The 17,624-nt window shown below is 51.0% G+C and overlaps 7 protein-coding genes across 7 annotated transcripts; 4 read left to right on the top strand and 3 right to left on the bottom strand.

The window, feature by feature from the left end:
* Positions 1-1,658: 1,658 nt before the first annotated feature.
* Positions 1,659-5,160, top strand: H6S33_012340 (uncharacterized protein; the record flags this gene model as incomplete). The annotated part of the gene is made up of 6 exons (XM_044844146.1): positions 1,659-1,731; positions 3,179-3,752; positions 3,816-4,174; positions 4,261-4,487; positions 4,549-4,831; positions 4,895-5,160. 6 exons carry the CDS (start codon positions 1,659-1,661, stop codon positions 5,158-5,160), a joined length of 1,782 nt encoding a protein of 593 aa, XP_044694989.1.
* A 1,127-nt stretch (positions 5,161-6,287) lies between these two features.
* H6S33_012341 (uncharacterized protein) lies at positions 6,288-7,763 on the top strand (the record flags this gene model as incomplete). Its single annotated transcript, XM_044844147.1, has 4 exons — positions 6,288-6,352; positions 6,431-6,551; positions 6,613-7,621; positions 7,708-7,763. 4 exons carry the CDS (start codon positions 6,288-6,290, stop codon positions 7,761-7,763), a joined length of 1,251 nt encoding a protein of 416 aa, XP_044694990.1.
* A 1,654-nt stretch (positions 7,764-9,417) lies between these two features.
* Positions 9,418-10,098, bottom strand: H6S33_012342 (uncharacterized protein; the record flags this gene model as incomplete). The annotated part of the gene is made up of 1 exon (XM_044843683.1): positions 9,418-10,098. One exon carries the CDS (start codon positions 10,096-10,098, stop codon positions 9,418-9,420), a length of 681 nt encoding a protein of 226 aa, XP_044694991.1.
* Positions 10,099-10,731: 633 nt separating this feature from the next.
* On the top strand, positions 10,732-11,206 carry H6S33_012343 (uncharacterized protein; the record flags this gene model as incomplete). The annotated part of the gene is made up of 4 exons (XM_044843684.1): positions 10,732-10,767; positions 10,832-10,840; positions 10,919-10,969; positions 11,033-11,206. 4 exons carry the CDS (start codon positions 10,732-10,734, stop codon positions 11,204-11,206), a joined length of 270 nt encoding a protein of 89 aa, XP_044694992.1.
* A 1,059-nt stretch (positions 11,207-12,265) lies between these two features.
* On the top strand, positions 12,266-13,448 carry H6S33_012344 (uncharacterized protein; the record flags this gene model as incomplete). Its single annotated transcript, XM_044843685.1, has 5 exons — positions 12,266-12,389; positions 12,494-12,535; positions 12,596-12,685; positions 12,820-12,969; positions 13,024-13,448. The coding sequence occupies 5 exons, from the start codon at positions 12,266-12,268 to the stop codon at positions 13,446-13,448; spliced, it is 831 nt and encodes a 276-aa protein (XP_044694993.1).
* Positions 13,449-15,925: 2,477 nt separating this feature from the next.
* On the bottom strand, positions 15,926-16,247 carry H6S33_012345 (uncharacterized protein; the record flags this gene model as incomplete). Its single annotated transcript, XM_044843686.1, has 3 exons — positions 15,926-16,045; positions 16,102-16,181; positions 16,244-16,247. 3 exons carry the CDS (start codon positions 16,245-16,247, stop codon positions 15,926-15,928), a joined length of 204 nt encoding a protein of 67 aa, XP_044694994.1.
* Positions 16,248-16,344: 97 nt separating this feature from the next.
* Positions 16,345-17,121, bottom strand: H6S33_012346 (uncharacterized protein; the record flags this gene model as incomplete). Its single annotated transcript, XM_044843687.1, has 3 exons — positions 16,345-16,362; positions 16,448-16,955; positions 17,006-17,121. The coding sequence occupies 3 exons, from the start codon at positions 17,119-17,121 to the stop codon at positions 16,345-16,347; spliced, it is 642 nt and encodes a 213-aa protein (XP_044694995.1).
* Positions 17,122-17,624: the final 503 nt, after the last annotated feature.

Raw genomic sequence — 17,624 nt, forward strand, 5'->3', positions numbered from 1 at the left:
AATGATAGTCAATTCGTGTCTGTCAATTTGCCGTGAACTAGTATACGCAGGGCTGGCTGTTCGTGTCAGGCGTGGTGTGTGATGTATCAAGTACTAGAAAAGCAACAGCGAAAGAAGAAAAATAAAATCACGAAGAACAGATCTGTCGCGTATCAGAGCAAAGCAGACACGAGAACGTAAAGGCAAAAAAAGGCGCCAATGCAGTCAACAACAAGCTAGGTGAGCGCGCCGACGGCCAAAGTGCGAGACGTGAAGTTGATTCAATACCCTGTAAACCTAACCTTTAGCTCCTTGGTATCCACAGAGCCGCAACAGAAAAGGTTGGTTCCGATTGCAAACTCAAGTCCATGCCGGCTGAAGGTCGACTCCTACTCGCTCGTTCGTTCGTCAAGCCAACCTCCAACCTACCTTCCCTGCAAACCATACTTGGAGCGCTTGCCTCCCCGGGCTTTTCTTCCCCTCCAGCCAGAGCAGGGAGGGTAGGCCAAAGTACGTACATACATGAGTCGACGTTAACCTCTCAGGACTTGTGATGTGCTTCTCTTCCCTGCGGCCTTGGTACTAGCGGCTACAGTTCAACGAAGGGAAGAGTAACGTATTTCGTCTGATCTCGCTCCTCCTTTTGTGATCTCAGACAGGAATGAACAATGAGGAAAGAAAAAAAGAATTTTTAACAAAGTAACTGCTTTCTTTTTCGCCACCTATGACCTCCCTCTGATCGCCCATTTCTACCTACTCTACCTGGCTGGCAGTACTCGGCCGGGTACTCAAAAGAATTTAAATTTTTTTTCCTTACCTTACCTTGTCAGAATGAAGTGAAAATAGTAATTGGGAATATCAGAAATCTGAAAATTTTTCCTCTCGGCCCCCTCCATCCATGGCTACCGACCCCATGCAATTAATATAAGCGACAAGAAATCAGAACATGGTATCCACATGCGATCCATCGGTAGGAGGAAATTATCGAACAGCTACGAAGAAAACAAATAAACTTTTCAGCTCGGTGGATCACGAAGCAAGTGGAGCTCTGTGAAAAAAAAATATAATCAATGTATGAGCTCACCGCCGCTCAGTGGATGAGCCCACCTTGTGACCACACCAACCATGTTACCCATGTGTTTACCGGCGGCGACGCATCTTATGCAGGACGCGGGACTTGCTTGACTTGGGGCGACGAGTGCTAGTTGCCGGGTGCATTTGTACAGGGTGAGCTTTTCAAGTTTTTTTTTCATTCCTTTTTTCCCTTGCCCTACCTCCTTTCCCCATCGCTTTTTCTGAATTGACCTACATTGAATTGAGCATCCCTGCGTTCTGCGGTTGTGCACCTGCGGCCTACCGTACCCCAGCTTTTGCCAGCTTGAGGTTCTACAGAAAGGCGACTATCGTCACATTCTGGGATGATTGATACACCCAGACGAGTTTATGTTGCTGGAAAGGGCCAACAATGTAATACCCTACCTACCGTAGGTGCATATTCGTCATTTCGTGGCCAACCCTGGGGGGGAATTTAAAAAGAAAAGAATAGGGAAAAACGAATTCTCAAATCGAAACAAATGAAAAAATGAAAATATAATATCACAACCTTAGCTCCAATACGAGAGTCGCGTTGATACACTGGGGGGTTGAACACTGTACTGCCCGATTCCAGACAGCTAACAATGGAGGAGCAGCAGGAGGAGGAGGAGGAGGAGGAGGAGGAGGAGGAGGAGGAGGAGGAGAAGGAAGGGGGGGGTACGTTAGACGAAGGAGGCTTGTTGATGTCATTACTTTTCGAGCATTGTCAAATGAGTATGCTGGAATGGAGGAGAAGCATCTGTCCTCGAGACCCCCTCTCTCCACACCCGGACTCAAAGCTCTGGACCTTCTTTCTATTCCCTTTTCTTGGCGCATCACAGACACAAGATCAGCATACAGCTACGATTCCTGGCTGCCTCTCCGCAAAGATTCGTGGAATAGGCAGGGCTGGAAACAGGCGATGTCAGTGACAGCAACGGAGCCAAGCAGTGTACCGGTACTCGAGGCGAACTGTGGTTGAGCTCTGTTACCCAGGCTAGTGTTATTCCAACTGCTCCCCTGTAGACAACGGCCTGACGACAAGTGATAGTCCCCCACCTGCAGCATGGGTGCAAGAAATCCAGAGCAAAAGCAGAAAGCAAAGCGAGGAATGGGGAACCCCTCACTAGTCTCAGATGGTTATGAGATCCCGTGCTAATGCCGGAAAGCGTCGGCCTTCCGCAGCAAGCTTTTTTTCTTTTACTGGCTTGCTAGCATACGTGCGCGCTTGCTTGGTGGAGTGCACGGAGAGGAAGAATGAGAAAGGTGGATGTACCTATCTATTCGCCTCCGACATTCTCGTGGCTACTCCTCCCCAGGGACATATATTTCAAGCCAGGGGGCCTTCTTCCTCTGGCTTTTTTCCCTCTCGTGTTGATTTGCTCTTCGACAGCTATCCTCTGCTATATTCTGCTTTTTTTTTTGTTTGCTTTGTCCTGCATTGCTTTCTTCATTGCTTGTTCGTTTGTTTTCCTTCAGGCCCTTCGGCAGTCGATTGGGGATCGTGAGATTCTTATTACGAATTGTTGTTTCTCCTTCGTGGTAGAAACAATCCGAGACGCAATATATCATGACTTCTCCTGCTGGTGGTAGAAGAGACAACTTCGAAGGCTATGCTTCAGACAGCCCAGGACCTACTCCGAGCCCTACGTACAGAGCTTCCTATTTCCAGGACGTAAGGAAGCAATCTGACGACCCGAGCATTTCTCCTTCTTCAAGTTCTCCGAATGTCACCATTCCCGCTTTACGCCCACGACGGTAAGCAATCTCCCAGTTTTCCCGAGTTTTCCCTATCAACTTTATTTTCCCTATTATCTTATTATCCCTCTTCCCTTTCCCCATTCGTTACTCGCCCCCACTTTTGTTTTCGCTTTAGAGCGCAATTCCGAATGATGAGTTCCTTTCTTTCTTTTCTTTCTCCCGGAATCAAAAACAAAGTCTCCGGTTGAGTTGCGGATGTGTTCGTTATCATCCTATCATAGCTTGTTCTGGGCGAATCTACATCGTGACCACTTTGGTGATGTCAACCAACCAAGACAAACTTATCGACCTACCAACCAGAGTAAGAAATTAAAGGAAGCTAACGATGCGCCACCGGGCCACAACAGATCTTCCCTTTCACTAGGCCTGGACGCAATCCGCTACGCCGGCGGTGTAAATTCGCTAGATAATTTCGCCCGCTCTTGGACCCGTGCCGCCGGCTACTTTGAGATCGCACCATCTCGCCAGCCAGTCGTCGCTGTACCTGGCTCAAGCCGCGACGAAGAATCCCCGGAAGATAGCTCTGCCATTGACGATGATTACGAGGAGTACCATTCTGATGCGACAACTACACGCGGACGCGGGCGCATTGATGGCGCAGCGAGTAGTTTTGGCTCTTACGGGAGCTTTACAAGCCCATTGAGTCGGTATGGGACAATGGACTCGTTACCGCAGACGGGATTGCCGATAGGACGTCTAGGCGGTGCAGTCAGGCATGTGCCAGAAGTGCAGGATTTGCCGGCGAGTAACATTGGAGTTGTTCCGGCGGATAAAGAGAGGGAGCCCTTGTTGGTGAAGGCAGTAGTGACGGAAGAAGGGAAGGTAGAGCATGTTATCGTGGGGCAGAGCACACTTCCGCAGACGGTATTTAATAGCGTTAACGTGCTTATTGGGATTGGGCTATTGAGCTTGCCGCTTGGATTGCGCTATAGTGGATGGTATGTTGCAAGGTGTCCTGAGATCAATTCATTGGCCCATAGCTAATAAATCTGCGCACGAAGGTTGATTGGAATAATCTTCATTCTCTTCTCCGCCGGCGTGACAAAGTACACCGCTAAGCTTCTTGCACGCTGCCTCGATAAATCAACCAACCCCCATCTTGTCACATACTCCGACATTGCCTACATCGCGTTCGGTCACAAGTCGCGGGTATGCGTATCGGTCCTGTTCTCGCTTGAGCTCATGGCGGCCTGCGTTGCGCTTGTCGTCCTGTTCGCGGATTCACTCCATGGGTTGTTCCCGCAGATTGACAAGTTGCAATGGAAGATAATTGCAGGGGTTGTTTTGACACCGTTGAGCTTTCTACCTCTTCGGGTGTTGAGCTTTAGCTCCATCCTGGGGATTGTTAGCACGTTTAGTAGTGAGTAGTCCTGCTCCCGTTCCCCTTTGCCGAGGCATGGCTTGGCAAACACAATTGGGTGCTAATGCGATCATTACCATTGCCAGTTGCGATGATTGTCTTTATCGACGGTTGGATCAAGCCTGAAGCACCGGGATCTTTGCGCGACCCTATGCCAACATACCTCTTCCCTCAATCATGGTGGACTGTGCCGCTGTCGTTTGGACTGCTCATGTCGCCCTGGGGAGGTCACTCTGTGTTTCCGAACATCTACAAGGACATGCGACACCCCAAGAAGTACAACAAGGCAGTGGACATCACCTACGGGTTTACTGTAAGCTCTCTCTCTCGCCATATTTAACTGTGCGACTTCTAATAAGATATCTACAATCTAGTTCTTCCTTGACATGGCACTCGCGATCACCGGAATCCTCATGTTCGGCGATGGCGCAGCGGACGAAATCACGTACAACATCCTCGCGCTCGACGGGTACCCCAAGGGACTGAGCGTGGCCATGGTAGTCTTCATTGCCATGATCCCGCTCACAAAAACACCGCTGAACTCTCGCCCGATCATCACGACGATTGAGATCATGCTCGGTGTTGATCCCCGTGCCCTGCCTGAAGGTCAGAGGATGACCCCGTTCAACGAGGGTATCATGAAGATTGTCATCAGAAGTATTACCCCCCTCTACTCTCCTCTTACCCCCGTGGCTTCTGTTTTTCTAACAGGGGAAATAGTTATGGTCAATATTGTGTTTGTCATCGTTGCGATACAGTTCCCGTCGTTCGACAGGATCATGGCGTTCTTGGGAAGCTTCCTGTGCTTCACCATCTGCGTGATTCTGCCGCTCCTCTTCTACCTCAAGATCTGCGCCGCCGAGATCTCGCGCAAGGAGAGGATCTCGTGCTGGGTGTTGCTGGTCGTGAGTACTATATTTGCGGCGATTGGAACCGTCGCAGCGTTTGTGCCGAAGGAGAGCCTCGGGCTGGGTGTTGCTGTATGAGGAGAGAAGCCATAGCTAGGGGGGATTGGTAAGTATTTGTACGACGTTACAAGAGAAAAATCGGCATAAAAAAGGTTAAAACGGAGCTTTAGAAAAAAAACAGGGACAGTTTTTCTGGAATTGGCGAATGGGTTTAATCTTGATTTTTTTTTCCATTTTATTACTCCTCTCTTACTATCATTTCCTTTCCTTTTCTCCCTTTTGTTTTATTTTGGGTTTTTCTTTCTTTCTTATACCTCCTTCAAAAGTTTTTGGTTTTTTTTTCATCTCTTTTTTTATTATTATCTCTTTTATCCCTTCCCTTTGTCTGGGCAACAGTGGGCTGCTGATTTTATTTCTTATTCTTATTTTTCTTTTCATTTTGGCCGGGGGAAGGGGGGGGTGCTCAAAAACTGGATATGATATTGGTGTTGGGTGGGCAGCGAGCGGAAATGACGCCAACCACCACGTTTACAAATAATTGAGTTTGAAGAAAGAAATATTGTGGGATTCTTCTCGTGAAGCTAGCTGGAGTCGATGAAGAAAACTGCGTTGTAAAGGTAGCGAGATAAAAAAACACGGGGTGCTATGATATGATTGTGGAGAAAAAAGCGTCTTGACTTTTTGTTGTATATTATTTATAAACGGGGCTTCTTCACAAGGTACATACTGCGAACGAATAAATATAATGGTGAACTCCTCTGTCTATCTGTAAGCTGGTACACCTACATAGCTAGCTGTTGAGCTGCTGTTCAGCATCACAACCTGCTTATCAATCCCATGCGCAGCCTCGGCTGTTGCCATGATGAGTGTTGTTGCTGTGCTACTGGCACGTTGCCTGCATGGAACTTGCCGAAGTCCGGGGTAACCGTTCAGCAGCCGAGGGAAGCCCGCCCCTCCCAGCTCTCGCTCACAGCAAAGCACAGCACAGCGCATGAGACAAGACATCGGTGCTGATTAACGGCACTGCAACGGGGCAGCGCCCGTTGGGATATAAAGTGTAGAGTCCTCCCCCCACAATTGGACACCGTTAACTGTCCAATCTACCTATCATCAATCAACTCTTGTCCCCTCCCAACCCTAGATTCTTTTTTCTGTGAGAACTTGAAAAGCTTGGATAGTTAGCTGTATATCTTCGATCATTCGCAATGGCTCAGGAAAGACTTAGCAACATCCTCAACCACATCAGGACTCCAACGGGGTTGGCGGCTATGTAAGTTTGACAATATATATTTTGCTGTAGAAAAAAAGGAAAGGAGCTCGAGATGCTGATTATGTGGATTGGGGGTAGCACGTCGAAAAATCCGGATGATATCGTGATCACATACTGTGCCCGCACGCCGCTCACAAAGGCGTTCAAGGGCGGGCTCAAAGACACCCAGATCGACTACCTCCTTCTACAGCTCTTCAAGGTACCCCCCATTCCCTTTCCCACGTCGCTTTCAAACCTAATATAGCTAACACACCCCCTAGCACACCATCTCGGGCTCCAACATCAACCCCACCCTCGTCGAAGACATCTGCTGCGGCAACGTCAACGACGGCTTCGCGCCCTACAAGGTGCGCGCCGCGGCCCTCGCCGCCGGCTTCCCCAACACCGCCGCCGTCTCCACCGCCAACCGCTTCTGCTCCTCGGGCCTGCTCGCCGTGCAGAACATCGCAAACCAGATCACCTGCGGCTCCATCGAGGTCGGGCTCGCCGTCGGCATCGAGCAGATGTCGCTGTCGCCCAAGGCCGTGCCAGACTTCAACGAGACCGTCATGGCCGCGTCGCAGGAGGCCGCCGACTGCCAGCAGCCCATGGGGCAGACGTCGGAGAACGTGGGCAAGGACTTTGGCATCACGCGCGAGGCGCAGGACCGCTATGCGGCGGAGTCGTATCGGCGTGCAGAGCACGCGCAGAAGGCCGGCTGGTTCGATGAGGAGATTGTGCCCATTGCGACGAAGGTGGTGGATCCGAAGACGGGCACGGCGGTCGAGGTGACGGTGAATAAGGATGATGGCATCCGCTACGGGACGACGTTTGAGTCGCTGTCGAAGATTCGGCCGGCGTTTACGCAGTGGGGCGATCGCTCGACGGGGGGGAACTCGTCGCAGGTGACGGATGGCGCGGCGTCTGTGCTGTTGATGAAGCGGTCGACGGCGGAGAGGCTGGGGCAGACGGTCATGGGGAAGTTCTGTGGGGCGACGGTGGCGGGGGTGGCGCCCAGGATTATGGGCATTGGGCCGACTGTGGCGATCCCGAAGTTGCTGGCCAAGTTCAGGCTCACGAAGGACGAGATTGATGTCATTGAGATCAATGAGGCGTTTGCGAGTATGGCGGTGTACTGTGTCAAAGAGCTGGGCCTCGACCACCAGAAGGTTAATCCGAGAGGCGGTGCGATTGCCTTGGGACATCCGCTGGGTGCGACAGGTGCTAGGCAGATTGTGACGGGGCTGGCGGAGGCGAGGAGACAGAAGAAGAAGATCTTGCTTACAAGCAGTATGTTCCACCCTTTCTTTCCCCTCTATTCCCTTCTTTAGCCATGGCGGTAGTGTAGTTCGTATACTGACTGACTGTGTGAATAGTGTGCATCGGAACTGGTGCCGGCATGGCTGGTCTGTTTGTGAATGAACAGGTTTAGACGAGTTTCTTTTTCCTTTCTTTCTTTCTTTTTGAGCGGGGTGTAGATCGATGGTGGTGTGGTGTGCGCGTGTGTACTGATATATGACATTTGTATTCCTTTTCTTTTTACTTTTTTCTGCTTTGTTCTTCTTGTAAAGGCACGGTTGGGCATGCATACCATACATACATATCTTACTTAGCTTCGGGACACTATCGAAATCAAAAAAAGCTCGTTCTCTGTCGGATTATATTCGGATAGCGTGTTCTTCTGTGCTGTGTTTCTGTGCTGTGTCTCTGTCAACAATAAAGGTAAATGGCTCAGCGATCTGCTAAGCTAGGGACGTAGCTACCCATCAAGGTTGATATGACCCAATACTTAAACCACCCCAGAGCAGAAAGTACACTCGGCTCGGAGCCATTCCATTATTAGAACCAGACCCTTAATTCCCCCCCCCCCTCCCCCCCAGTCATAGAGTAGCCTTAACACGAATTAAGCATTTACTTGTGAAACATCCCCATCAGGGTCTGCGTCCGCGGGGTTATCATGCTGCGTAATGGTGCCACCGCGTGGACGTATATTTGTCTGCGGGTCTGCGCGGGGAATGCGCGTTATTGAAACTTAATAGGTTGTGGTTTCTATGGGTAGTTGGTAGTTCAGCCGCTGCGGATATAGACGGGAGGAATATATAGCGCCGCGGGATATCGGTGCTGTGGTATGTTCCTTGTGGGAGGTGCTGGTGGATGTGAATGTGTGTGTTGGGTTTGGGTGTTGGGTTTGGTTGGAGTTGCGTAGCTTCCCGATTCATTGGTGGGTGGTGTGAGGGGCGAGTGATAGTGTGTGATCTGGTGCGTGTTGTGTTTCTTTGCTTCTGTGTGGGGGTTTGTGGGATGATGTGGGTAAGCCGGGAGAGTGTAGGCGTGGCCTGGGAGTAGGCGTGGCCTGGGAGTAGGCATGGTATTCTTGAGCCCGTAAAGAGAGGTTGTGATCTAATCTAATCTTGATTTCTTACGTCTAGGTGGTAAAGTGCCACATATATGACGACTGGTGGTAATAGATTTATCAGTAGTATACAGTGGGTTTCTGTATACCGGGGATGGTGGGCTTGGCTGGTTGACAAGAGGAGTAGGCCGTCTTGCCCTATATGCTAGCTGGTGTGTTCTTGTCCTCTTAATAGAGTTGCGTTGTCTAGTAAGTTACCTGTCTTCAACTCGACCCTAAGTCCCTACTTGTATGTGTACATATGTACATGTATCTACTTGTACTAGCTAGCCTACGTATACGACTACTATTAAAACACGTTCGTGACTTGTGGACTTTGATACCTGGCTTACTATTCGAGCTTAAGGCTCCTTGGGACTTGTGGCATTGTTTGGATTTCTTTACGAAAGGTACAGCTTTATTAGCCGTGCTGTATGAGACAGTAGGTATAAGGTGGTCTTAGTAACAGTGCCTACAGTCTAGCTAGCCTAATTCTAGACGTGTCAACTTTATATGTATAAGTAGACAGGCTTGCATGCTCCTTCGTAATAGAACCATCCATTCTACTATATTGCCTATTGAGTCTTCCTACAGTATGATGCTGGAAATTGGAATTGATTGATACCACTGGAGGACATTCTGCTCAGAACCTAGCTACGTCTCATCGAATCCCTACGGTATCTACCTAAATACTCTACGTACGCCCAGCAGCCTCCCTCTCCCTCATCAACCTCTTCAGTGCCATCCTCGTCCCATTCACAATCTCCACATGCTCGACCCTATGTATCCTCTCCTCCAACTCCGCCAACTCTTCCCCCGCCACCATCTCCACCTCCCTCACCACGATCGGCTCTCCCCGATCCACCTCGCAAATCACCCAGTGTATCATGATGCCCGTGCCCCCAATCTCACCCCTCTGGAAAGCCTTATACGCCCTCTCTATCGCATCCGCCCCATCAAACTGCCCCGGTAGCGCCGGGTGCAGGTTGATAATACCCACCCCCGCCTCCACCAGCGGCTGCAGCGCCGCCTCAGAGAAAATGTGCATCCACCCTGCACACACCACCATGTCGGGCTTCTGCTCCAGTATCAGCCGCACGAGCTCGGCATCGTAGGCCTGCCGCGCAGAGGCGATGTCGGCATGCTGCTTCTTGTACGGCACCAGGTTGTGGTAGGTTGTGGGGATGTTGGCATTGGCGGCGCGGGTGAGCCCGAAGGCGGCCTTTTTGTTGGAGATGACATGGATGATGTGGGCAGGGAGGGTGGGCGGGGTGGAGGTAGTGGCGGAGATGAGGGCTTGCAGATTGGACCCGTTGCCGGAGATTAGGACGAGGAGTCGGGGGCTGGCGGGGGTGCTGGGGGTGCTGGTGGCCATGTTGGGTTTGTGACTGGGTAAGGAGGGTCAATGATTGTTGTGTCAGTTATTGGGCGTAAGGTCAATGATGGGTTTGAGAAAAATAGGCCCCCCGCAGTTAGGGCTGCCCTAACCCTAGGTGGAGTGCTGTCAAGAGCCTCAAAGGATGCCAAGAAGATGGGGTTGTGATCATTGACAGCCTGCCTCATCGTCACCATGACGATCAACTGATCAGAGCATACAACATCACTCGTAAACCTAATCCGCAAGCTATGCCTTTTGTTGTATGCGCAGCTGACTTATCTGACATTATTGAATCAAGTAGAACCCTTTTTCAGAAATACTTGCAAATCCCCACATCTAATCACAGTCCATCACTCGAAAGCCCCACTCCCGCTCCCGCAGTATATCGAATATGCACAGCCAACCTCGAAACAATCCGCATCCTGCGCAGCTGCCTTAATTTCGTTGATGCAGAAAACCAAGGTCAGACAAAACACACAAGCATAGTATGCACCATCACCCCTGCACTCTCAGGGTAAGGGTTACACGCGCGCCCCAACAGGCCAGCTTTCGACGAAGATGTCAAGCTCCCACAGCACGTACCTGCAAGCTTTCCCAGTACAGAACCCCAAACACAGACCACCGACAACAATGGACCAACTACAGACCGTTATTGATGGCTTCATCGTGAGTGCCCCCCATTCCCCTCCTGTAATTAAACGCTAGCTAACAAGTGTGTGCGCCCGCGCAGGACTTTGAGGTAAACTATTGAGCGACCCAAGAAGCTGCTAGCTAGCTACAGCCGGGAGTAACGAGTTAACGTTTTGCGCGCGCATAGGGACAACGACTAGCTGAGCAGCTCACTACCGTGCTACTGGGCCTTTCCGGGGTAGGTCCTCTTCCTTGGCTGGTTAGGTGTTGGGCGTCGCTAACATCGTTGATGTGTGAACAGATCGTGGCGTTCATAGTAGGCTTCGTCGTGAAGGATCTCAAGTACACGGTGTGGATCGGGCTGGGCGGGACCGCGCTGACGGCGCTGGCGGTGGTGCCGCCGTGGCCAATGTACAATCGTAATGGGCTTAAGTGGTTACCCGTCGAGGGGGGACAGGGGAAGAAGACGCAGTGATGGACTGGCCATGGGGATGTAGGGTCTCTTTTCTTTGTTGTTTTTTGGTTGTTGTGGGGAGAGATCGGCTGATTGTTGTGGTTTGGATAGTTTCAATTTCAATGATAGGCTTTTTCTTTCCTTCGAATTTCGCGATTGGGTCTTGTTATGGATTGGCAGGATTTCGGTAATAAAATTTGGTACCTATGGCCATGAGTTGAGGTTTGTGGGAATCGGACTGAGCGAACCAAAAAAACGTGGATAATTCGAAGACTGGTGCTTTGTTTGTGTGAATGGGATATTTGAGTATTTTGAGGCCTTCACTACGACAATAAAGATAGTAGCAAACTAGATATGTTGCATACTAGAGGTACCTCTAGTAGACAACATGTAGATTTCAAGCAATATCAATTCCTCTTTCCTTTCTGCCTTATCTTAACACAAAGCCAAAGAAATCTCTATCACAAGAACCTCTCGCCACCGCCCTTCATTCCCATAAACCCTAATCTAAGTACTGTTGATTGTGGTCAGTCATTGCGGCGGTGGATGTTGTTAACGATTGCACTGTTAAACGTTTCCTTATGTTGTCCCAAACTATCTGTACTTTTGTATTAGAGGTAGTTTGGCCTCTAAATTGTAACTATAAAGTCTTTCTCTCTCTCTTTTGTTTCTTCTCATCAGTTTATACAATACATTCTCTACGTTCTCGGTTCTTCACTTTGCTTCACAAAGATCCTCTCTGAAAACAAGTATGTACCTCTCTATTATCGATCCATCAACACCAAGTAAACACCCCAAGCACCAAGTAAACACCCCAAGCACCCCCCCCCCCCCCCCAAGCCAAACTCACCAGCACAACCGCCTGCATGCGGCTCTGCGGCATCCTCCGCCCACACGATCTCGCGAATCGTCGCAGCGCAACACAACCCCTCGTCATACCAATTCCCTGGGTCCCACCACCACCATCCGTCCCTCACGTCCCACCACCATCTATTTTGAAAAGTTCCACACACGCATATAAATTTTTTTAGACACATAACCCCCCCTCTTCAAATCACCCCCATATAGAAATTAGAAAGAATGGTCGCCGAAGCGCCCTCGATCCATGTCAAGGACCTGACCTACAACTTCCCCGACGGCAGTGCGGGGCTGAAGGATATCAATGTCGACCTCCCGCCGGGATCGCGGACGCTGTTGATTGGCGGTATGGGGTTTCCTTCTTTTTGGTATTTTAGCGGGGGGAGTGGGGGGGGATAAAGAAATATGGATATGCGCGATAGAGAGAGATATACTGACATTATCGCCTAGCGAACGGGGCTGGAAAAACGACGCTGCTGCGACTTGCTTCTGGTGAGTTTTGGTATCGGTATGATGCGTGCTGTGTTTAAAATATGTACTGATGGAGTGCAGGCAAGAAGCTCACCACAAATGGAACGCTCCTGATCGGCGGTGTGGACCCGTTCAAAATGGGTCTTGAGGGCGTGACTTATCTTGGGCTTGGTATCATTACCCCTCCTCTCCCTTCTCTCCCTCTCCCGCATCCCCTATCCTCCATGATCTTGTTCCATATATATATACTCTATCTATCAATGTGAAATTACATAACCGGCTCACTCCGCGGAAACCACCCGCAGAATGGGTCCTCAACCCCATCGTCCGAAACGACATCTACGTGCACGAGCTCCTCGCCAGCGTCGGCGGAAACGCCTACCCCACGCGCCGCGACGAGCTGATCCGCATCCTCGACATTGACGTCGACTGGCGCATGCACCAAGTCTCCGACGGTACCTCTCCCTCCTCCCCTTCCCCCTCCCCCTCATCCACTAACACCCCCCTAGGCGAGCGCCGCCGCGTCCAACTAACCATGGGGCTCCTCCGCCCGTGGTCAATCCTCCTCCTCGACGAGGTGACCGTCGACCTGGACGTGCTAGCACGCAGCCGCTTCCTCTCCTTCCTCGCGCAGGAGACCATGACGCGCGCGTGCACGATCGTGTACGCCACGCACATCATGGACGGGCTCGCCGGGTGGCCCACACACCTGGTGCGCATGACGCTGGGGACGATCCGCAAGTATGGGCCGGTCGGGGCGTTTGAGCTGCCGCCGCTGCCGACAGGCAGGGAGACCGGGGGGCTGTTGAGGAATTCGGCGCTGCTGGAGTTGGTGTTGGGGTGGTTGAGGGAGGATCTGGAGGAGAGGGGCCCCAGGGGGAGGAAGTCGGAGTTGAGGTCGTATGAGGGGGTGCAGGAGATGGGGTCGTGGTAGTCGGGGCCTGGGGGGAGGGAGGGAGGTAAGTGTGTGTGTGCGTGTGTGTGTGTGAATGCTTTTGTGCGCCTGGCTTAACCCAGGGTCGAGGTAAGAGTGCGTCTTTTCTGTGTTTTCTTGGAGGGCTTTTTGTTTTTTTGTTTCTTGGAGTGCGTGCATGGTACAGCTAAGGGGGGGGGGGTTTGGACTCCCGGAAACTCTTGATGGACAGAGGTACGTATTGCTACTATAATACCACTACCACTACCACAACCACCACTCCTATCCTCACTAGATAGCGGTACTACTATTAGATAGGTTCAGCAGCAGCAGGCAGACAGGCAGGCAGACAGGCGCAACGGTGATTCAACAGCACCTTTCCCATATTTCCCCACGTAGTTAGTTTGAGAATGAGATGAAATTTTCAGTTCTGGTACTATCAGTGCACTTGTAGCTGTATGGGATCGATGGAGTGATATGTTGTGAAAGTAATGACAGAGTAAAGTACCCGGGTGAGAGACCATGACACAAACCCAGCAAGCAACCAGAGTGACACGCCATGACCGCCACGCCCAACCTCACCACAACCACACCGCAACCAACCTCATCCCATCCCATCCCATCCCATCCCATCCCATCCCATCTCAACCACAATGCAAGACCCCCGCGGTACACCCCCCTCCCCCCCAAACCCCAATTGCACCCCCTCATACTCACACTAACCCACACAGAAATCGCACTCCAAGCACAACACGACCACCACTCCCACAACAACGCGATCCACGTCGCCTTCGCCCGCCTCTACCAGCGCGCCGTACCCAACGCGCGCGTCGCGGCCTACTACGACGCCCGCCTGCCGGCCGTGCAGGCGTGGGCTGCGGGCAGGATTGCGAGGGAGAACGAGGGATATAGGCAGCAGGACGAGGTGCAGGGGGAGGGGTATGGTGATGGCGGTGGAGGGGAGGATGGCGGTGGAGGGGAGCAGGAGGAGCCACAGGTGCAGGGGAAAGTAAAAGAGAAGGAGAAGGAGAAGACAAAGGGGGGTTCGAAGGAGAAAGCGAAGCCCGTCCTCGGGAAGCGCAAAGCCGCATCAACCAAGACCGCCGCCCTAAGGACCGCCACCGCTACAACTACAACTACAACCACCACCACCGCGCCCACCTCCACCGCACCCACCACAACGACAATCCCCACCGCCGCGCGCACAACGCGCTCCAAGCAGCGCCGCACCGAAGTCGAGCGCCTCCTCATCAGCAGCGGCAAACCCACCCTCCCTTCCTCCACCTCCACCTCCACCACCGCCGCCCCGGCGCCCGCGCCCCTGCGCGCAATCACAATCTCCTCCTCCCCCCCGCCCCCTCCCCCACCACCACCACCACCACCTCCTCCTCCTCCCCCGCGCACAACCACCGCCGCCACCACCCCCCGAGAACCAAAGAAGCCGCGCCACCCCCCGGCAAACACCAAGAGCAAGCGCGCGCCCAAGACACCCTCCACCACCACCACCACCATCACCACCGCAGCGACGGCCAAGGAGGCCGCAGCGAAGCAGGAGGACTACGAGATCCTCCCGTATGTGGCGGGCATGACGGAGGTTATCGTGAACCGGTATCCGCTGCCGCGACGGCGGCGCGGGGGCGACGGCGGCGCGGGGGCAAGACTGGATGTCGCGAGGCTGGGGATGATGTGTATGAAGGCTGCGGCTGCGGGGAAGAAGTGTGGCGTGAGGGCGGGGGTGGAGAATGGTGTTGTGGGTGGTGGGGGGGCGTTGGTGTTTTTGAGGAGGAATCAGAGGAGGGTGAAGAGGCGGTTGGGGGCGGGGGCGGGGGTGGGGGGGAGGAAGTAGGTGGGTTTAGATTGGGGGGATAGTAATGTTTGATATGGACTTTGGAGTTTGGGGTTTTCGGTTTTGGGATTGCTGATATTTTAGAAAGGGTAGGGCTGTAATTATACTTGGCCTGGGGCATAATGCATAAGCCCGGGGGAGAAAGCATTCATCCGGAGATAATACCATCGTTCAGGAAGCGATTTACCGAGAGGAGCATCAAACAACAGAGCCTTGCATCTGTAATTTTTAGAGGACCCAGGTTTATAAACATCGACGAAGTACTAGATACCGAGCAACAGTGTCGAGCAATTATTGATGGGTTCCATCCAGCTTAGTTATACCAAAGCTCTCAAGGCATCCAAGTCTGCGCACTCGACTTCACGCTAGATGGGATAATAATTCATAGCTGGAATAATAATATATTTAACCCGATAATCATGTTATTCGCATAGAGCAGCCCCCCATTCAATATCAATACCTAAAAAATACAACACGCCGGTTAACATAACAGGCAGACAACGTCCCTTCACCCACAATCCCATGACTTGAAACCCTTGATACATGAACCAACTTTTACATGAATTGAGTAAAGCCATTAAAAATGCAAGAATCCTCCAATGATATTGGATTGTCCCACTTCGCGCATCAACCGTAAACCTTGGAAATCTTTTTAAAAGAATTGTGTCCCTTCAGCACGAGATACTGGCAATAAAGATGTCGTTGTCTTCCGTAATCTCTTTCCGTTAAACCGCTCCTCGAATCCCTCGGAAACTTTCTTGCGTTTATCAACCTGGTAAGTCGTTTCCTTAGCAAAGTATAGGGGGGGCAACTGTAAAGCCATCCTACATTTGAATAAACCAGTCTGATCCCAATCGATACTGACAGGCGATTCGTCTCTACAGAATCCGCATGTGGGCTGTCTAAGACTGATAAAGAACTGGTTACACTCCAGACAAATCAATACTGTACTTAAATCGCGAAGTCGTACCCATTCAGGGTGTCTATTAGGTAAAAATATGTGTTGTTCCTCATACTCCTCAGGAATCCCCATGCAACTGGATATCTTGATTTTTCTTTCCTTGGATAGGCCTAAATTGGAGAAGAGCCCTGAAAGCAATTTCCCCAATTTCTCATCGGGACAATAAAGTGATAAAGGCGCAAATCCTCTCTCGGTATTAAACTTTTCACCTACTATCCTATGGGCGAAGAAATCAAAAAGTTGCCATGCTATCAAGTCCAGCGGAAATTGAAAGGGAGCGCCTTCTGGAAAAGATATCGGCCTGGAATCTTCGGCGATGACCATGTCGATAAAGTACCTGAGGCTAGTTCCTGGTAGATATATGAAAATGCCCAAGCCGTAGGCTGGGCACTTTGTAAGCATAAAGTGCCATTCGTTTGAAACTGCAGTCATATTGCGGACACTGTAGGTAGTAGAAACCCGGGGCGGGGCTGGAAAAGTCGTTTCCGTCGCGTAACGAAAGTCCAGAACCAAAAAAGAATCCTCCTTCTTGTGGTCAATCTTCTTCCCTTTTCCTCGTAGTCGAGTGGGGCGCCTTAGATACTGTCTAATAGAAGTAGGGTCGAGCTCTGAAACTGGAGCATCCTGGACTTCAATTACCACAGAAGACTCCAGCTCGACAGTGATTGTTGAGGGAGTCGGAAGATTTTTATATTCCCTCACAAGTCCCTGAAATCCACTTCTAAAGGACACCATTAGCAATTTAGCCTCCAATTAGAGAGGTAAACTAACGTAAATTGTTGCAATTTTTTATCCTGTAGATCACTCTCTGTAAGGCCAACTGTGATAGCCATGCTAATTCCATGGTTATGGGTTTTGTAGGATGAGTGGTAGGGTACAGACGACATAATCGACACGCTCTTACTTAAGAGATAGACGTAGTAGGATGATGATGATACTGTGGCTATTTGGTACTCGATCGAAGTACAACTGGATAATCTGTATGAAGGCCAACAGAACAACCAAAACCGGCACCCGAAAGGATAATTGACGATATTACAATAAGATGGGGTAAAGGGTGTTTGGTCGGGGTTTGAGAAGAGAGAGAGAGCCTCGAGAAGGTATATATATAGTTTGGGAGATCACACCTCACTACTAATCTTCCATTAGGTGGCTCTAAAACTATCTTATTTATCTGTTACTTTGGATGATATACGTGACATTTACCTGTCCTTTGCAACTCAGCTTGACACGTATGGGAGCATTACGCTTTGAATCATGATATATCACTCGATGGATCGAAGGGTTGATTTCAGAGCGGCGCTGCGTCGTAATCGAGCACGGAAGCACGCTACAGAAGGCTCAAAGATCGACGGGTGTTCATTGCTGCTCGTTGTTACAACGTGCAATA

This window comes from Morchella sextelata (assembly GCF_020137385.1).
Source record: "Morchella sextelata strain SCLS chromosome Unknown scls_8, whole genome shotgun sequence".
Classification (NCBI taxonomy): Eukaryota; Fungi; Ascomycota; class Pezizomycetes; order Pezizales; family Morchellaceae; genus Morchella; species Morchella sextelata.